General features: G+C 35.6%; 1 protein-coding gene across 4 annotated transcripts in view; it reads left to right on the top strand.

Moving 5' to 3' along the window:
- Positions 1–12,915, top strand: part of LOC123875953 (high affinity cAMP-specific and IBMX-insensitive 3',5'-cyclic phosphodiesterase 8) — a 174,003-nt gene that overhangs the window by 22,448 nt on the left and 138,640 nt on the right. For all 4 annotated transcript variants that reach the window (XM_045922069.1, XM_045922070.1, XM_045922071.1 and 1 more), the window contains exon 2: positions 12,585–12,896. In XM_045922069.1, the coding sequence (XP_045778025.1) occupies positions 12,644–12,896 (253 nt within the window). In that variant the 5' untranslated portion in view covers positions 12,585–12,643. The remainder of the gene's footprint in view (positions 1–12,584; positions 12,897–12,915) is intronic.

Raw genomic sequence — 12,915 nt, forward strand, 5'->3', positions numbered from 1 at the left:
TATTTATGTAGACTCATTAAAATACAACAGAATCAGTCTGTAGACAAGTTAATTTTCTTACGTTATTATCATCACTTGTCGTTCTATGAATACATCTATCATGCTGTCAAATTAAGCTAAAACAACTAAAACGGTTCAGCAAATTAGTCTAACGAGCATGCAATTTTCATTCTGAAACATGTTTCACGGTTAAAATTCAAATGAAAAAATAGTTATAGTGGTTATATTACAGCAACAAGGACGTAAAAATCTTTTATCATTGTCGCATGACAAATTGACTCCTCGAGTTTGGGTATGGATAGGGTTGTCACTTTAAAATTATACATACATGATTTGCAAATTAAAATACAGGCCACAGACATAAACCTCCATAGTCGGGTAAAAAGTAAGATTACAAAGTGACTAATAATGAGAACATTAAAATTAATTATTTCTAGCGACTTCATCCGCGTTTTTCCCCTCCTTCTGAAAAATATTTGGCCAATATAAGTTGCAGGAATGCAAGCTATTTCTATGTCTTTCATATTAAACAGATAGATAGAAACACAATAATATATGGTTACCTTTTAAATTTACCGATATTTACCTATTATATTTTATGAAAAAAAAAAACTCACTAACTGCCACATAGCCATATAGCGATTAAATCTCAACTCACTGAGTCTAGAAAAATACGTAGACAGGAAGGATTTTCTGGAAATCCTTCTGCGTGGAGCTGGGGCGAGTTATCTAGTATTAAATATTTATTGAATTAAACGTAGTCCTAATGAAAATTATTTTATTTAAAATAGAGGCGAGGCAACCCTAATCGATAAGATGACAATGAAGTTTGATAAATTGGTTTCAAGTTTTCCCGTCTCAGTACGTTAAGAGATTTGTACATGTATTTGCGAACAATGTAAAAAATATGGGATGATATAAGAAAAAGAATAGACCTTAACTTTCTGGTTTAGAAGTCAATACACACTCGATACTTCTAGGCACAGCTTCTAGAATAGGCGATAAGCGACTTGCGCTTTAGCGTGAATAAGACTTCATAGAAACCAAAACTTCATTAATCGCTGCTACTGGCGTTCAAATACCTATGTGCGGAATGAAACAAGTAGTCTCTGCGTAGCTTCTGATACTACAACACATTTGATTCTTAGAAAAAGTTCGGAGTATAACAAGCAGTCACTCCGTAGCTTCCATTCTGTTCACTAAGATAGTACGGACACCCGAAGGTGCTTTTATTGTTTAGATATTTATATAGAATGCTATTTTATTCTTATGGTTATTGTAATAAACACAAGTAGCAAATATAATTTTAATGAAAAATATGGAAAAATATGAGTAGGTAGTCTATGCCAAATTCTCTTGGGGGTGTACTGCGCACGCGGCAAACTTTGAAGTCACGGTGGTGCCTTTGCACGTGCCTAGGCGGCACGACACAAGCGAACAGACTTTACTAACGAATCGTTCAAACTTAGTTCCGCACATTTGACCGCGAGCTCAATCGTAGCTCCGAGTTTCCGAAAAACGATTAAATCGCCAACCGCTGATACAAAGCATCGTGTGTGCGGTGGCTCTATGATTTAAAAGAGTTTTCGTCAGTTATTTTCCTTTAGATGTGATTTATAAGGTTTCTTCATAGATTTATAACAGTGACCTATATTTGTGGGGCTATTTTAGTTTGTTACCTTTTTCCCGCGAATGGTTCTTTGAAACACTTTGAATTAGATTTACGAGTACCGAGTAGATATTGAATAAACATTGAACAGATTCTGAAATCTATTTATGTTCAGAAATAAGTATTTCAAGTTTTTTAGGTTCTCAAGTGGACAAGTGGGTAATTTTTAGGGTTCCGTACCTCAAAAGCAAAAACGGAACCCTTATAGGATCACTTTGTTGTCTGTCTGTCTGTCTGTCTGTTAAGAAACCTATAGGGTACTTCCCATTGACCTAGAATCATGAAATTTGGCAGGTAGGTAGGTCTTATAGCACAAGTACAGGAATAAATCTGAAAACCCCGAATTTGTGGTTGCATCATTAAAAAAAAAATTAAAATATTTTAATTTTCAGGGTAAGATAACTATACTAAGTGGGGTTTTACCTGTACATTCTAAAACAGATTTTTATTTATTTTTATGCATAATAGTTTTTGATTTATCGTGCAAAATGTTGGAAAAAATACCCGAGTACGGAACCCTCAGTGCGCAAGTCTGACTCGCACTTAGCCGGCTTTTTCGAGCATGGGTACGTACAGAGGATAATAAAGCAGTCTTGAATAAGGGATAAATAAATTCTACGTTGTAATACTCAATTTTCAATTATAACATTACTGTTATTTTGTTTCCGTAACATTAGCAAAAACTTTGGCGTCGCTGCTCGAAATAAAATGTAATATAAAAAGTTTCTAATCGTGTCCAAGCGCCGACGGGCTAATTAGGGTTGGCAACCATAATGAAAAATTAATTCCGAAAAAGATTATAAAATATACAAGTGGATGAAAAATATGCAAACAACTTCTTAGCTAAAGTAACTTTCTTTACAAGAAAAGTTATGTTGGCAATTCTAACAGAGGGTGTACCAGCCCTTCATTTTTTTTAAAGATTCAGGACTCGGAAGTTTTTTGTATATTTACAATCCAAAGACAGTATTTTGATTTAAACGTTTCGTTCAGTTTTTAAGGAGGACTAAGAATACGTCTTCCCTACTTAACTAAGTTCATTTGGAGTTAGAAAGCGGAAGTTTAGAAACTTTACTATCCGGAGAGATTAGCCATTTTTAGTTCACATCAGTCTTCTATATTTTTATCTATCTCTATCTATCTGTCCAAGTCTATCTGCAGCTGTCAGCACTCATGTACTTATTAAAAAAGCTTTAGCGGGTTAGTTTACAAAACTTAAGGATAGCCTGACATTTTTATACATAGTATAAAATGCAATACAACATGAAAGTGTGGATATAAATATAAAGTGGTAACCTTAGTTATAATAACGGAATCTGTGTGCCAAATATTTTTCTAACAGACGCTATTTGTTGATATTATCATCGCCAAGAATCAAGAATGATTCAGAGTGTATTGACGAGTCAAAAATATTTAATTAAATATAAATTCAGGTATCATTTTGCTGTGGCAGCAATTTTTTGCATTCTCTGGTAGGTTCAGTCATCTTGTCAAAAAACTTTCCATATGACGACAGCACACGAGTCACGACACGATGCATGAAGCCGGACTGTGAATGACTGCATTTGTGAGAGAATACACCGAAAATATATGATATACAGTCTAATTGCACAAACTTTGCAATTATCCATTGACAAGCTTTTGGTTCCTTGTATGCCATGGACTTCCGCAAAATAACGCCTGCTTCTATAATGTGTTTATATTTTAATCTCGACTCTCGAAAATATGATAACCCATAATGTTACCTACATGAAATATTTTAGATGTAAATAAACAAAAAAAAAACGTAAACACAGAAGTTTATTTTTGCATTATTCTAGTCTAAATATAAATCTCTCAATAATATACAGTATGTTGAGAATTGACACTGTTTATTTTAGATCTTCGTTCAGTGCCAAATTTTAATTAAGTGGGTGTAACAAGAACAATAAATACCTTAGATAAGTAGATATAATGTTATTTCATACTGCTTTACCACTCGATATCTGGATCTCTTATAATAGGAAAGTACGTGTTAATTATTTAAAGGTTTCCTGAAAAAAACCGGCCAAGTGCGAGTTAGACTCGCGCACAGAGGGTTCCGTACTCGGGTATTTTTCCAATATTTTGTACGATAAATCAAAAGCATAAGCATAAATCATAAGCAATCCATAAAAATAAATAAAAATCTGTTTTAGAATGTACAGGTAAAGCCCTTTCATTATTATACCCCACTTGGTATAGTTATCTTACTTTGAAAATTGAAACAGGTTTTTTTTAAATGATGTAACCACAAATTCGCGGTTTTCAGATTTATTCCTGTACTTGTGCTATAAGAACTACCTACCTGCCAAATTTCATGATTCTAGGTCAACGGGAAGTACCCTATAGGTTTCTTGACAGACACGACGGACAAACGGACAGACGTACAGACAGACAACGAAGTGATCCTATAAGGGTTCCGTTTTTCCTTTTGAGGTACGGAACCTTAAAAACGTGACACCGGAGTGGTACATTCCTATATAAATCTTGCCAAAAAGGTTTTATTCTGCGCCAAAATCATGAAGGTTACCCGTCCACATCAAAGATACCAAATAAGACAAAATTACCGTTTTTGTTTACTTAACGTTAACTTTAAAGTTACATACATGGACCATGGACATAAATAAATACTCACATGGACTTGGTTACATAGACGTAAATGCCGTAATCTAACAGGACGTAATGACGTAAACAACGTAATACAGGTACGGTTACTGCGTTGATTTGTACATGTATCCAATCATCATGGTATTAACCTACCATTACATGAAAGCAAACGCCTAATTATACGATTCCATGTTGAATTATTTATAAACACGCCTAATTTGTGTGTTTGGAAACCGAAGCCAATATAAATTCCATATAAATGTTTAATACACCGCAAATCAATTTCACGAAATTCGTGTTGTTTCACTGTTTCAGTTACATACCGGATAAAATGAGTTTCGGGAAGACGCTGTTTATTGAAACGTATTGCGATCGCGGAAGCGAACCGTTTTAACTAAGTTTATACTCTATTTGTGTAATTTCAGGGTTTAAATTCGGTTGTATTGTTGTATGTGACCGTGTCACGATTCTTAGCGTGTGGTGATAGACAAACAGCGTCATAATCTGAGCTAATCTTGTGGTAAGTAAACAACATGATGCCGCTTACTATGCATGAGGCTTGTAATTATGTCCTATTCCTTCACGTGCGGTTACATGGTTACATTTGTAGTGAGGTGAGCTAATTTGAATACCTTTGTGATTTGGAATTGAAATGTTCTACGTAATACATAACTATTAACTACCCATATACTATAAGATTTGTGTGAACAAGTGTAAATTAAAAATTTATAACACCCCCGACAAGGGAAGGTTACAGTAACTAGAAAAAAGCTGATAATTTTCAAACGGCTGAACCGATTTTCTTGGATGATAGCTAAGAACACTCTCGATCAAGCCACCTTTCAAACAAAAAAAAACTAAATTAAAATCGGTTCATTCGTTTAGGCGCTACGATGCCACAGACAGATACACAGATACACACTTCATACTTATAACACCCCTCTTTTTGGGTCGGTGGTTAAAAACACACCGAATTGAGAACCTCCTACTTTTTGGAAAGGAGTTAAAGAGTTAGCTCACTGTTGAAGTTCATTTATAATGAAAAAATAAATTATTTTCTGGATCCATTATTTTAATTCCATAATATAGCCACGGCCGTCCAAAGTCTATTTACTTGTTACTTGGTTAAAAATACGAGAAGTAATGCTAAAACCCTATTAAGAAAAGAAAAGCCAATGCAGGACTGCCAGCACCTGTAATCTGTAACTTTAGGTAATAGGTACGTAGGTACCTACCTACTTTGCGTACACAGTCTAAAGTTGTATAGTGATTGAGGGATTATTCTTCTGGGACTTTATCGAAAAAGTTTTTAGGGTTCCGTACCTCAAAAGAAACCCTTATAGGATCACTTTGTTGTCTGTCTGTCTGGCTGTCTATCAAGAAACCTATAGAGTACTTCCCGTTGACCTTGACAGACAGACAAACAGACAACAAAGTGATCCTATAAGGGTTCCGTTTATCCTTTTGAGGTACGGAACCCTAAAAAACACATCATTGCTCCGTTGCGGCTAGATCGAAGAACAAACTAACAAACAAACACACTTTCGCATTTATAATAGGTATTATGTAGAAATATTAAGACTCATACACTACCTAGATATTATTTTCGGAAAATACGGCTTTTATTTTACACCTATCAATGTTTGGTATAAAAATGAAACGAACACTTTTGCGCGTAGGGTTTCATAATTTCAATAGCTCTATGACTTATTCGTTTGTTACCTTGACATACTTTTTCGCAAGTGTTCCGGCGCCCTAATATATTAGGCCCATGCCTACGTGTACTCAACTTTTATGCCCTGTCTAATAAATTTGGTTAAGGAGCTCTTTCGCAGATATACGCAACCTAATACGCACTGTATGTGTTTGGCTTTGCGCCAGAAAGCAACAGGTAGAATAAGTAATAGGTATTTTCACTGGGTGTTAGTTCTAAAATATGTTATACCTATATTGGAGTCAATGAAGCCTTTTCCTCGGGAGTCCACAGAAACAGCTCCGGTTTTGATGACGTTTTTAAAGTTTTTGTTTTGTTTTATATTTAAAATCAGAAACCATTTAAAGCGGGGAAATATTTTTTTTGTATTTTTAAGCCATAGGTATGCATGATGCATGATGTCCGGTAAAACGTTACGGTCTCTTTGAGAGGTTGTAGAGGAGACCAAAGGCTATCAAATGACCTCTAAACTTATGGGTAAAAAGGACCCGTTTTTGAATAGTTGATCGTTTTGTGTTTTTCAGAAAAAATACGTATTTGTTTCTATAAAAATTTATTTTAAAAAGTGTTTTAGCTAACAGTATTAACTAACGACTTAAACAGAGCTGTACATTATAAGCCCCCAAGGCTGTACCTAAGATAGAAACCAGGAAAGTTTGATCCAGCAACAGGTCACAGGATGAAATTGAAAGTACTTAATTAACAAAATGATGGAACAAATTACGTAATTAAAATTTCTGTCCAGCCAAAATTCATGTGAAATACGCTAAAGAACCTCGGTACAGAAATATTCAACTTAAATAATTGAGAATGTTTGTTTTTAATCAAAGGATATATTTTGCTTTACCTTTAAAGTTTGAACACATCTAATAAAGTATAACTTATTTATAATGAATTTAATAACTGTCTAGAAAAGGAAAAAGCTTTTCTGCGAATTCCCTTTGAGACCGCCTTAATACAAAAATTAACTTTTTGCTATGAGCCTTTGCAGCTATGTCTTTCTAATAGCTTATACATATTATTTGCTCTCCTTCAGTTTTATTATCGCCGATAATATTATAATTTCTTATAAGCAGCTTTTATTTCCTCTCCAATCTATACTAATATTATAAAGAGGAAACCTTTGTATTTTTGTATGTTTGTATTGAATAGGCTCAAAAACTACTGGACCGATTTCAAAATTTCTTTTACCATTACTTAGAGGGATTCTTCCGAATCCGTATAGGCTATATTTTATCCCGGAAAATAGAAATAATAAATGTCCACCCGTGCGAAGCCGGGGCGGGTCGCTAGTATATAATAAACACGGTAGAACCCGCCCCTCGCGATTAAGCGAGCTATGCTTGGGGTTCCTCTACGTGATCAAATCAGAAATGAGGAGTTCCATAGAAAACCCAGAGTAACCGATATAGCTCAACGGATTGCGAAGCTGAAGTGACAATGGGCAGGGCACTAAATTCGAAAAACTGATCGGCGTTGATCAGTTTTCGAATTGTCGCCAGGTGCTTAACAGGGCTCTCTCCGTTCACTTACTCCATACAATCGTAGCCCCAATCAGACCGCGGTAGTAATGATAGGCCAACAAGGTGGGAGCATAATTGCTTGGGAAAGGAAAGGTTTTAGCCGGTAGGAGTCCGACACCATCCGATTCGGATGGCCACGAGGATTTCACCTCCTACAGAAAAAAGGCAAGCTTAAAAACTAATCAATTAATGCGACAGCGATTTAGATATATACACCAACAGTCTAATGAAAAACCTGAATACACTCACAAGCATCGTCAGCGTTGGCCAGCTAAAAACAATGACTATTTTATTATCAACAATCGAACAGCAAGTCTTTATTCTCTGGGAACAATACGACTCTCGCCAACCAGTCGCATCGTTGTTACAATTGGTTAATTGAATCATCTATGCCCTGATAACTCCTCTACAATCTAACAACACATGTTATTATTCTGACAAGACAGATCTCAACGGAAGTCTAATTACACTCCGTCACTTGCTCCATACAATCGTAGTCCCAATTTCATTTGAATATTAAGCAACCAAAATCCATGTAATTTTGCAGACATATTCTAGAAACAAATATCTATGCCTGTGGTGTTTTAGATTTTTCTAAAAATATATAGTTTTAAAATTACAGCGGCTCAAAAATTTGTATGTGAATTTTTAAGACCGCGTAACTTTGAAACCAAATATTTTAACGGAAATCTGGAAAACCACAATCATAGAATCATAGATCAAAATTCCATTGAGCATGATTGGTTAGTATTCCAATGAGAGACGAACTACGTTTGTATGGAGCGAGTAACGGAGAGACCCCTCTTAATATGAATTAGTAGATTCCTAATTACAACTTTTAAACATGGGCGAGTAGTGTAACCTTTATCATTCAAATTGTACAAGTGTTACAGAGTACCTACAGCTTGCAAAATCGTAAAATTCTGTTGTCTAAATTATTAAAATATGAAATAAGAAATATTATGCACTACGCGCAATCCATAAAAGATCCTGGCCAGACAACAAAGAGTAAAAAGTGTACTATATAAGTACGACGCACTACGTACGAAATACGAATAATACTTTCTATTAAATTAATTTATTTTATTGCTCTAACTTCTGAATATATTATATTGGCTTAGAAATAGAGCTGCATATTTTGTAATGTTTACTTTGTTTTTCTTATAAAAACCTACATCAATCAAAGGAGTTATTTCTTCGAATGTCGGAAAAAGCGCATTTTTTGGGTTTCGACTTTGGAAGTAAAACAAGGTACTGTTATAGTTTCATCCAGGCCATCTGTCCATCTAGTCTGGTATTACAGCCAGTTTAAAAGTCGGTCAAGTGACTGTCGGACTCACACACGAAGGGTTCCGTATTTATCGTACAAGAAATAACACATTTTAATTTTCATGACGGCCATTTTGAATTTTTTATTATTTGTTGATATAGCGGCAATAGATATAAGATATTCTGTGAAAATTTCTACTCTCTACCTATTACGGTTTACGAGATACAAACCGCTGACAGACAGACGGACGGACAGCGTAGGCTTAGGTATAGTAATAAGTACTTAGGGCCTCAATGGCACCCTTTAGGCACGGAAACCTAAAAGCTATCTACTACAGCTTTAAGGTTGAAAAGAAACCTACACAGACTTTCACTATCCACTACAAAGAGGCAGTATGTTAAAATCATCATGACCTAAGTATCATTTTAAAGGTACTGTTTAATTTCAACTCAAACGCATAGCACTATTGATGTTGGGACGTCCATCAAACTATGAGTACCGAGTCAATAGCAAAGTCAAACAGAAGGTGGAGTATTTCCCGACAATCAATCAAACTGGCAAACAAGTAGACCCAACAGAGATCGTTGTTTAGACTAAACTTGCCGATTTCCGCGATTTCGTCTGCCTGTAGGTTTTTTAAGGATCCCGTTAACATTGCTGAAAATTCTTTCATAGTGCGCACGTTATGTTATAGAGAAAACCTTAAAAATTACAAGTAATTTCTAGATCCACGGGTTAGACTGTGTCTCGTCTATCAGTACAGTCATGGTTGTTTATCATTGATGATTATTTAATGCTCCTTGAACAAGTGTAAATTAAAAATTTATAACAAACCCGACAAGTGAAGGTTACAGTATCAACTTGAAAAGAGCTGATAACTTTCAAACGGCTGAACCGATTTTCTTGGATTATGGCTAAGAAAACTCTCGATCAAGCCACCTTTCAAATAAAAAAACTAAATTAAAATCGGTTCATTCGTTTAGGCGCTACGATGCCACAGACAGATACACAGATACACACGTCAAACTTATAGCACCCCTCTTTTTGGGTCGGGGGTTAAAAATGAAAATCAAAATTCCAACTTATCTAAAGCACGCGCATCGCGCATTTGTCGGGAAACTTTTCAGTACAGAAGTACAGAAAGTAGATTAGGTAAGCGCAGAGTTTTGAGTTTTGCGTTTCGTATAATTTTAAAACCAGACAGGAAAAATACCTCTAAGTTCGAGAACAATGGAAATTCAAATTCAAACTTCGTAGAATAGTTGATATGAACTTGTCGCTTGTCGAGTTAATAGAGAAGTCAAACAAATGTGTAGATATTCCCATTCTCCAATACAGAATGCAAACGGCATAAAGTCTTTGCTTGCACGAGTTTATTGTTAAGCCAAACATACTACGAGTATTGATAGTAGATATACATATAATATTATTATGATTAAACGTGTGTACGCAGTTTTGCTTCATTCATCATAATCAGCCCGTCGAAGCCCACTGTTGGACATAGCCTAGATGTCGGCGCGTGGACAACTAGCGGTCACTCCGATTTGAGGCGGAGCCGTGCATGTGTTCTGTGGGAACGGTGCTCTATAAATGAGCTATGACCTTTAGCAAGCATATTTAGCTCGCACCCCTATTATTCTCGTTATTTTAACTAGTAAGTATATAAATACAACTACTACTATACTAGTAAGTATATTACAAGCCTCAATAGCTCAACGGTTATAGGAGTTCGAGTGGACTGAATTCCGAAAGGTCGGCGCGGGCGGTTCAAACCCCAGCCGTTGCACTATTGTCGTACCCATTCCTAGCACAAGCTTTACGCTTATTTGGAGGGGAAAGGGGAATGTTAGTCATGATGAAAAATGGCTATTATTTTTATTTAAAAAAAAACCCGTTATTTCAACTAGTTTGTAAAATCACTTCGGTGAAGCCCCTTCCATCAGAATGCTAAGCTGTGCCATGTATCTCTGGTAGAAAGGCAGCCTTAAGCTAGACTCAACAGCTATAAACCTAATGTTTTAAAAACTTAATACTTTGCAAGCTTTTTGAAATAATATGTATAGCTTTTATTATTTTAAACAATGATAAAAAGAAAATGCTCACAGTATTATTTTAGTTGAATTATATAGAAGGTGAAGTCGTCTAGACGTCGTCTTCGCTTCGACATTATCTTAATGCTTTTGGTTATATTCTCTTTATTCGATATTTACCTACGTGACTCAAAATTTATAGCAGCTTCAAAATAATACTGTTTGAAATAGAATTCCGTCAATATTTAATGGAAAATTTTAAAGTATTTCAAACCTTCGTTGCACTAGAAAATAACTACCCAATGCTTTTAGTTTTATGAAGTTTAATTATAATATGTCACTGAAATCCCATTCGATGTATTTTATCGTCCCAAAAACTAAAATATTTTTAGTTAAAAAAACTTTCCAAATTTTATCAGAAATGTATGCATAAAAATTATAAGATATTAGTTAGCTCCACGTTAACCACCAATGAAAAATTTAAAAATGTTCAAACTTTGAAACCTAGGCGGATTTTCGTTAGGCAACCCTAGTTGCGTTTTCTTGTCCCTTGGTCGTTTATGAAAAAAATATTTTTCTTCTTACCTTAATAACTTAAAAACTCTACGACTTTCCATTCATCTTATCTAATCCGTACTCATAAACTCTTTCAAAACAATTTAATTGTGATATTCAAATAACACTTAAACTCAACTTGAAATTACTAAGAATAAAGTTGCACGGGGATTTACAAAGTAAAGCAAGATTTTTACCAACTTCGTCCCATCGAAGTTTCAAATTTCTCGAACAAAACTTAAATTCTATTCCATCGAAGTCTATCGATTTATGAAAATTTACATAAGGGATAAGGAAGTTATGAAATTGGATAATTTAGTTATAAGCTTAAGGTAAATTAAATTAAAATTAATTAATCTGTGGGATTTAAATTAATTATTTCATTTATATTTTAGTGTTGATTTAAAATAACGACCAAAAACTTTGAAGGACAAAAGGAAAGTGGTGAGTGTGTTTATGTGTACCGAACCAACATAAATGTTTGACTGCGATTTCATCGGCTGGTATTGTAGTTACATTGACGGAAACATGGTACATTATTGAGGCACGCACTATAATATAATTTAATGATACACCAATAATAATATGATGGCTTCGTTAAGTACCAACTAGCGGCTCTGGATGCCGTTGATCGTCGAGCTAGAAAACTTATAGTGCGAAGACTCTCCTTGGTTGGCGAATCTTCAAAGTCTCGATCACCGCCGTAAGGTCGTCGACTCTGTGTTTTATAGGATATATTTCGATCTTGTCCCCCCTTCACCATTTTACCACCGAACCGCAATACGTGGGGCGAGTTTCCATCCTTATGACGTCGACATTCCATCTACATGGAACGTGAAACGTTTTGCGTAATCATTCCTCATACGCATGGCTAAGGTTTGGAATACTCTTCCGCGATCTCAATTTCATACCAATTACAATCGGGGTATCCTTAAAACAAGAGTGAATAGGCACCTTCTAGGTAATCGCGTCCTATCTTAGGCCGCATCATCACATTCCATTAGATGTGATTGTGATCAAGCGTGTGCCTAAAAACACAAATAGCGGGGCTGAAACATTTTACCATACTAACCAATGAATTGAGTCAATTTAGAAAACACAATTCTTTATGTTTACCCAATCAGATTGAAACAGTGTATTCTCTTTGACTCCTTATTACCATGATATTAATTAACTAAGAATGTCTTTGTTGCAGGTCAAAACGATGGCACCGCAGTGTGTAAGTGTTAGTGCTAAAGTGTAGTTCCAAGCAGTATGGGGTGTACGCCGAGTATGCTGTTGGACCACAAGAATCGCAGGCGTGACAGCACTGGCTCGCAGGAAGCGGCCTTAGCTAAGATAGCTCCTACCCCAGTATGCCAGAACAAAGCAGTGCAAGCGGCCAGGGCTCCAAGGGCCTCTTTGGAGTCCGATGGGTTCAGTATACAGCTGTCGAGCAAGAAAGATAGCTATGTGTCGCAGATGGGTAACAATTTCGCGACTCAGTTGCATATCAAGAGGATATCTGGTAAGTTTCTATGCTATTC

Source organism: Maniola jurtina, chromosome 20 (assembly GCF_905333055.1).
Source record: "Maniola jurtina chromosome 20, ilManJurt1.1, whole genome shotgun sequence".
NCBI classification, from domain to species: domain Eukaryota; kingdom Metazoa; phylum Arthropoda; class Insecta; order Lepidoptera; family Nymphalidae; genus Maniola; species Maniola jurtina.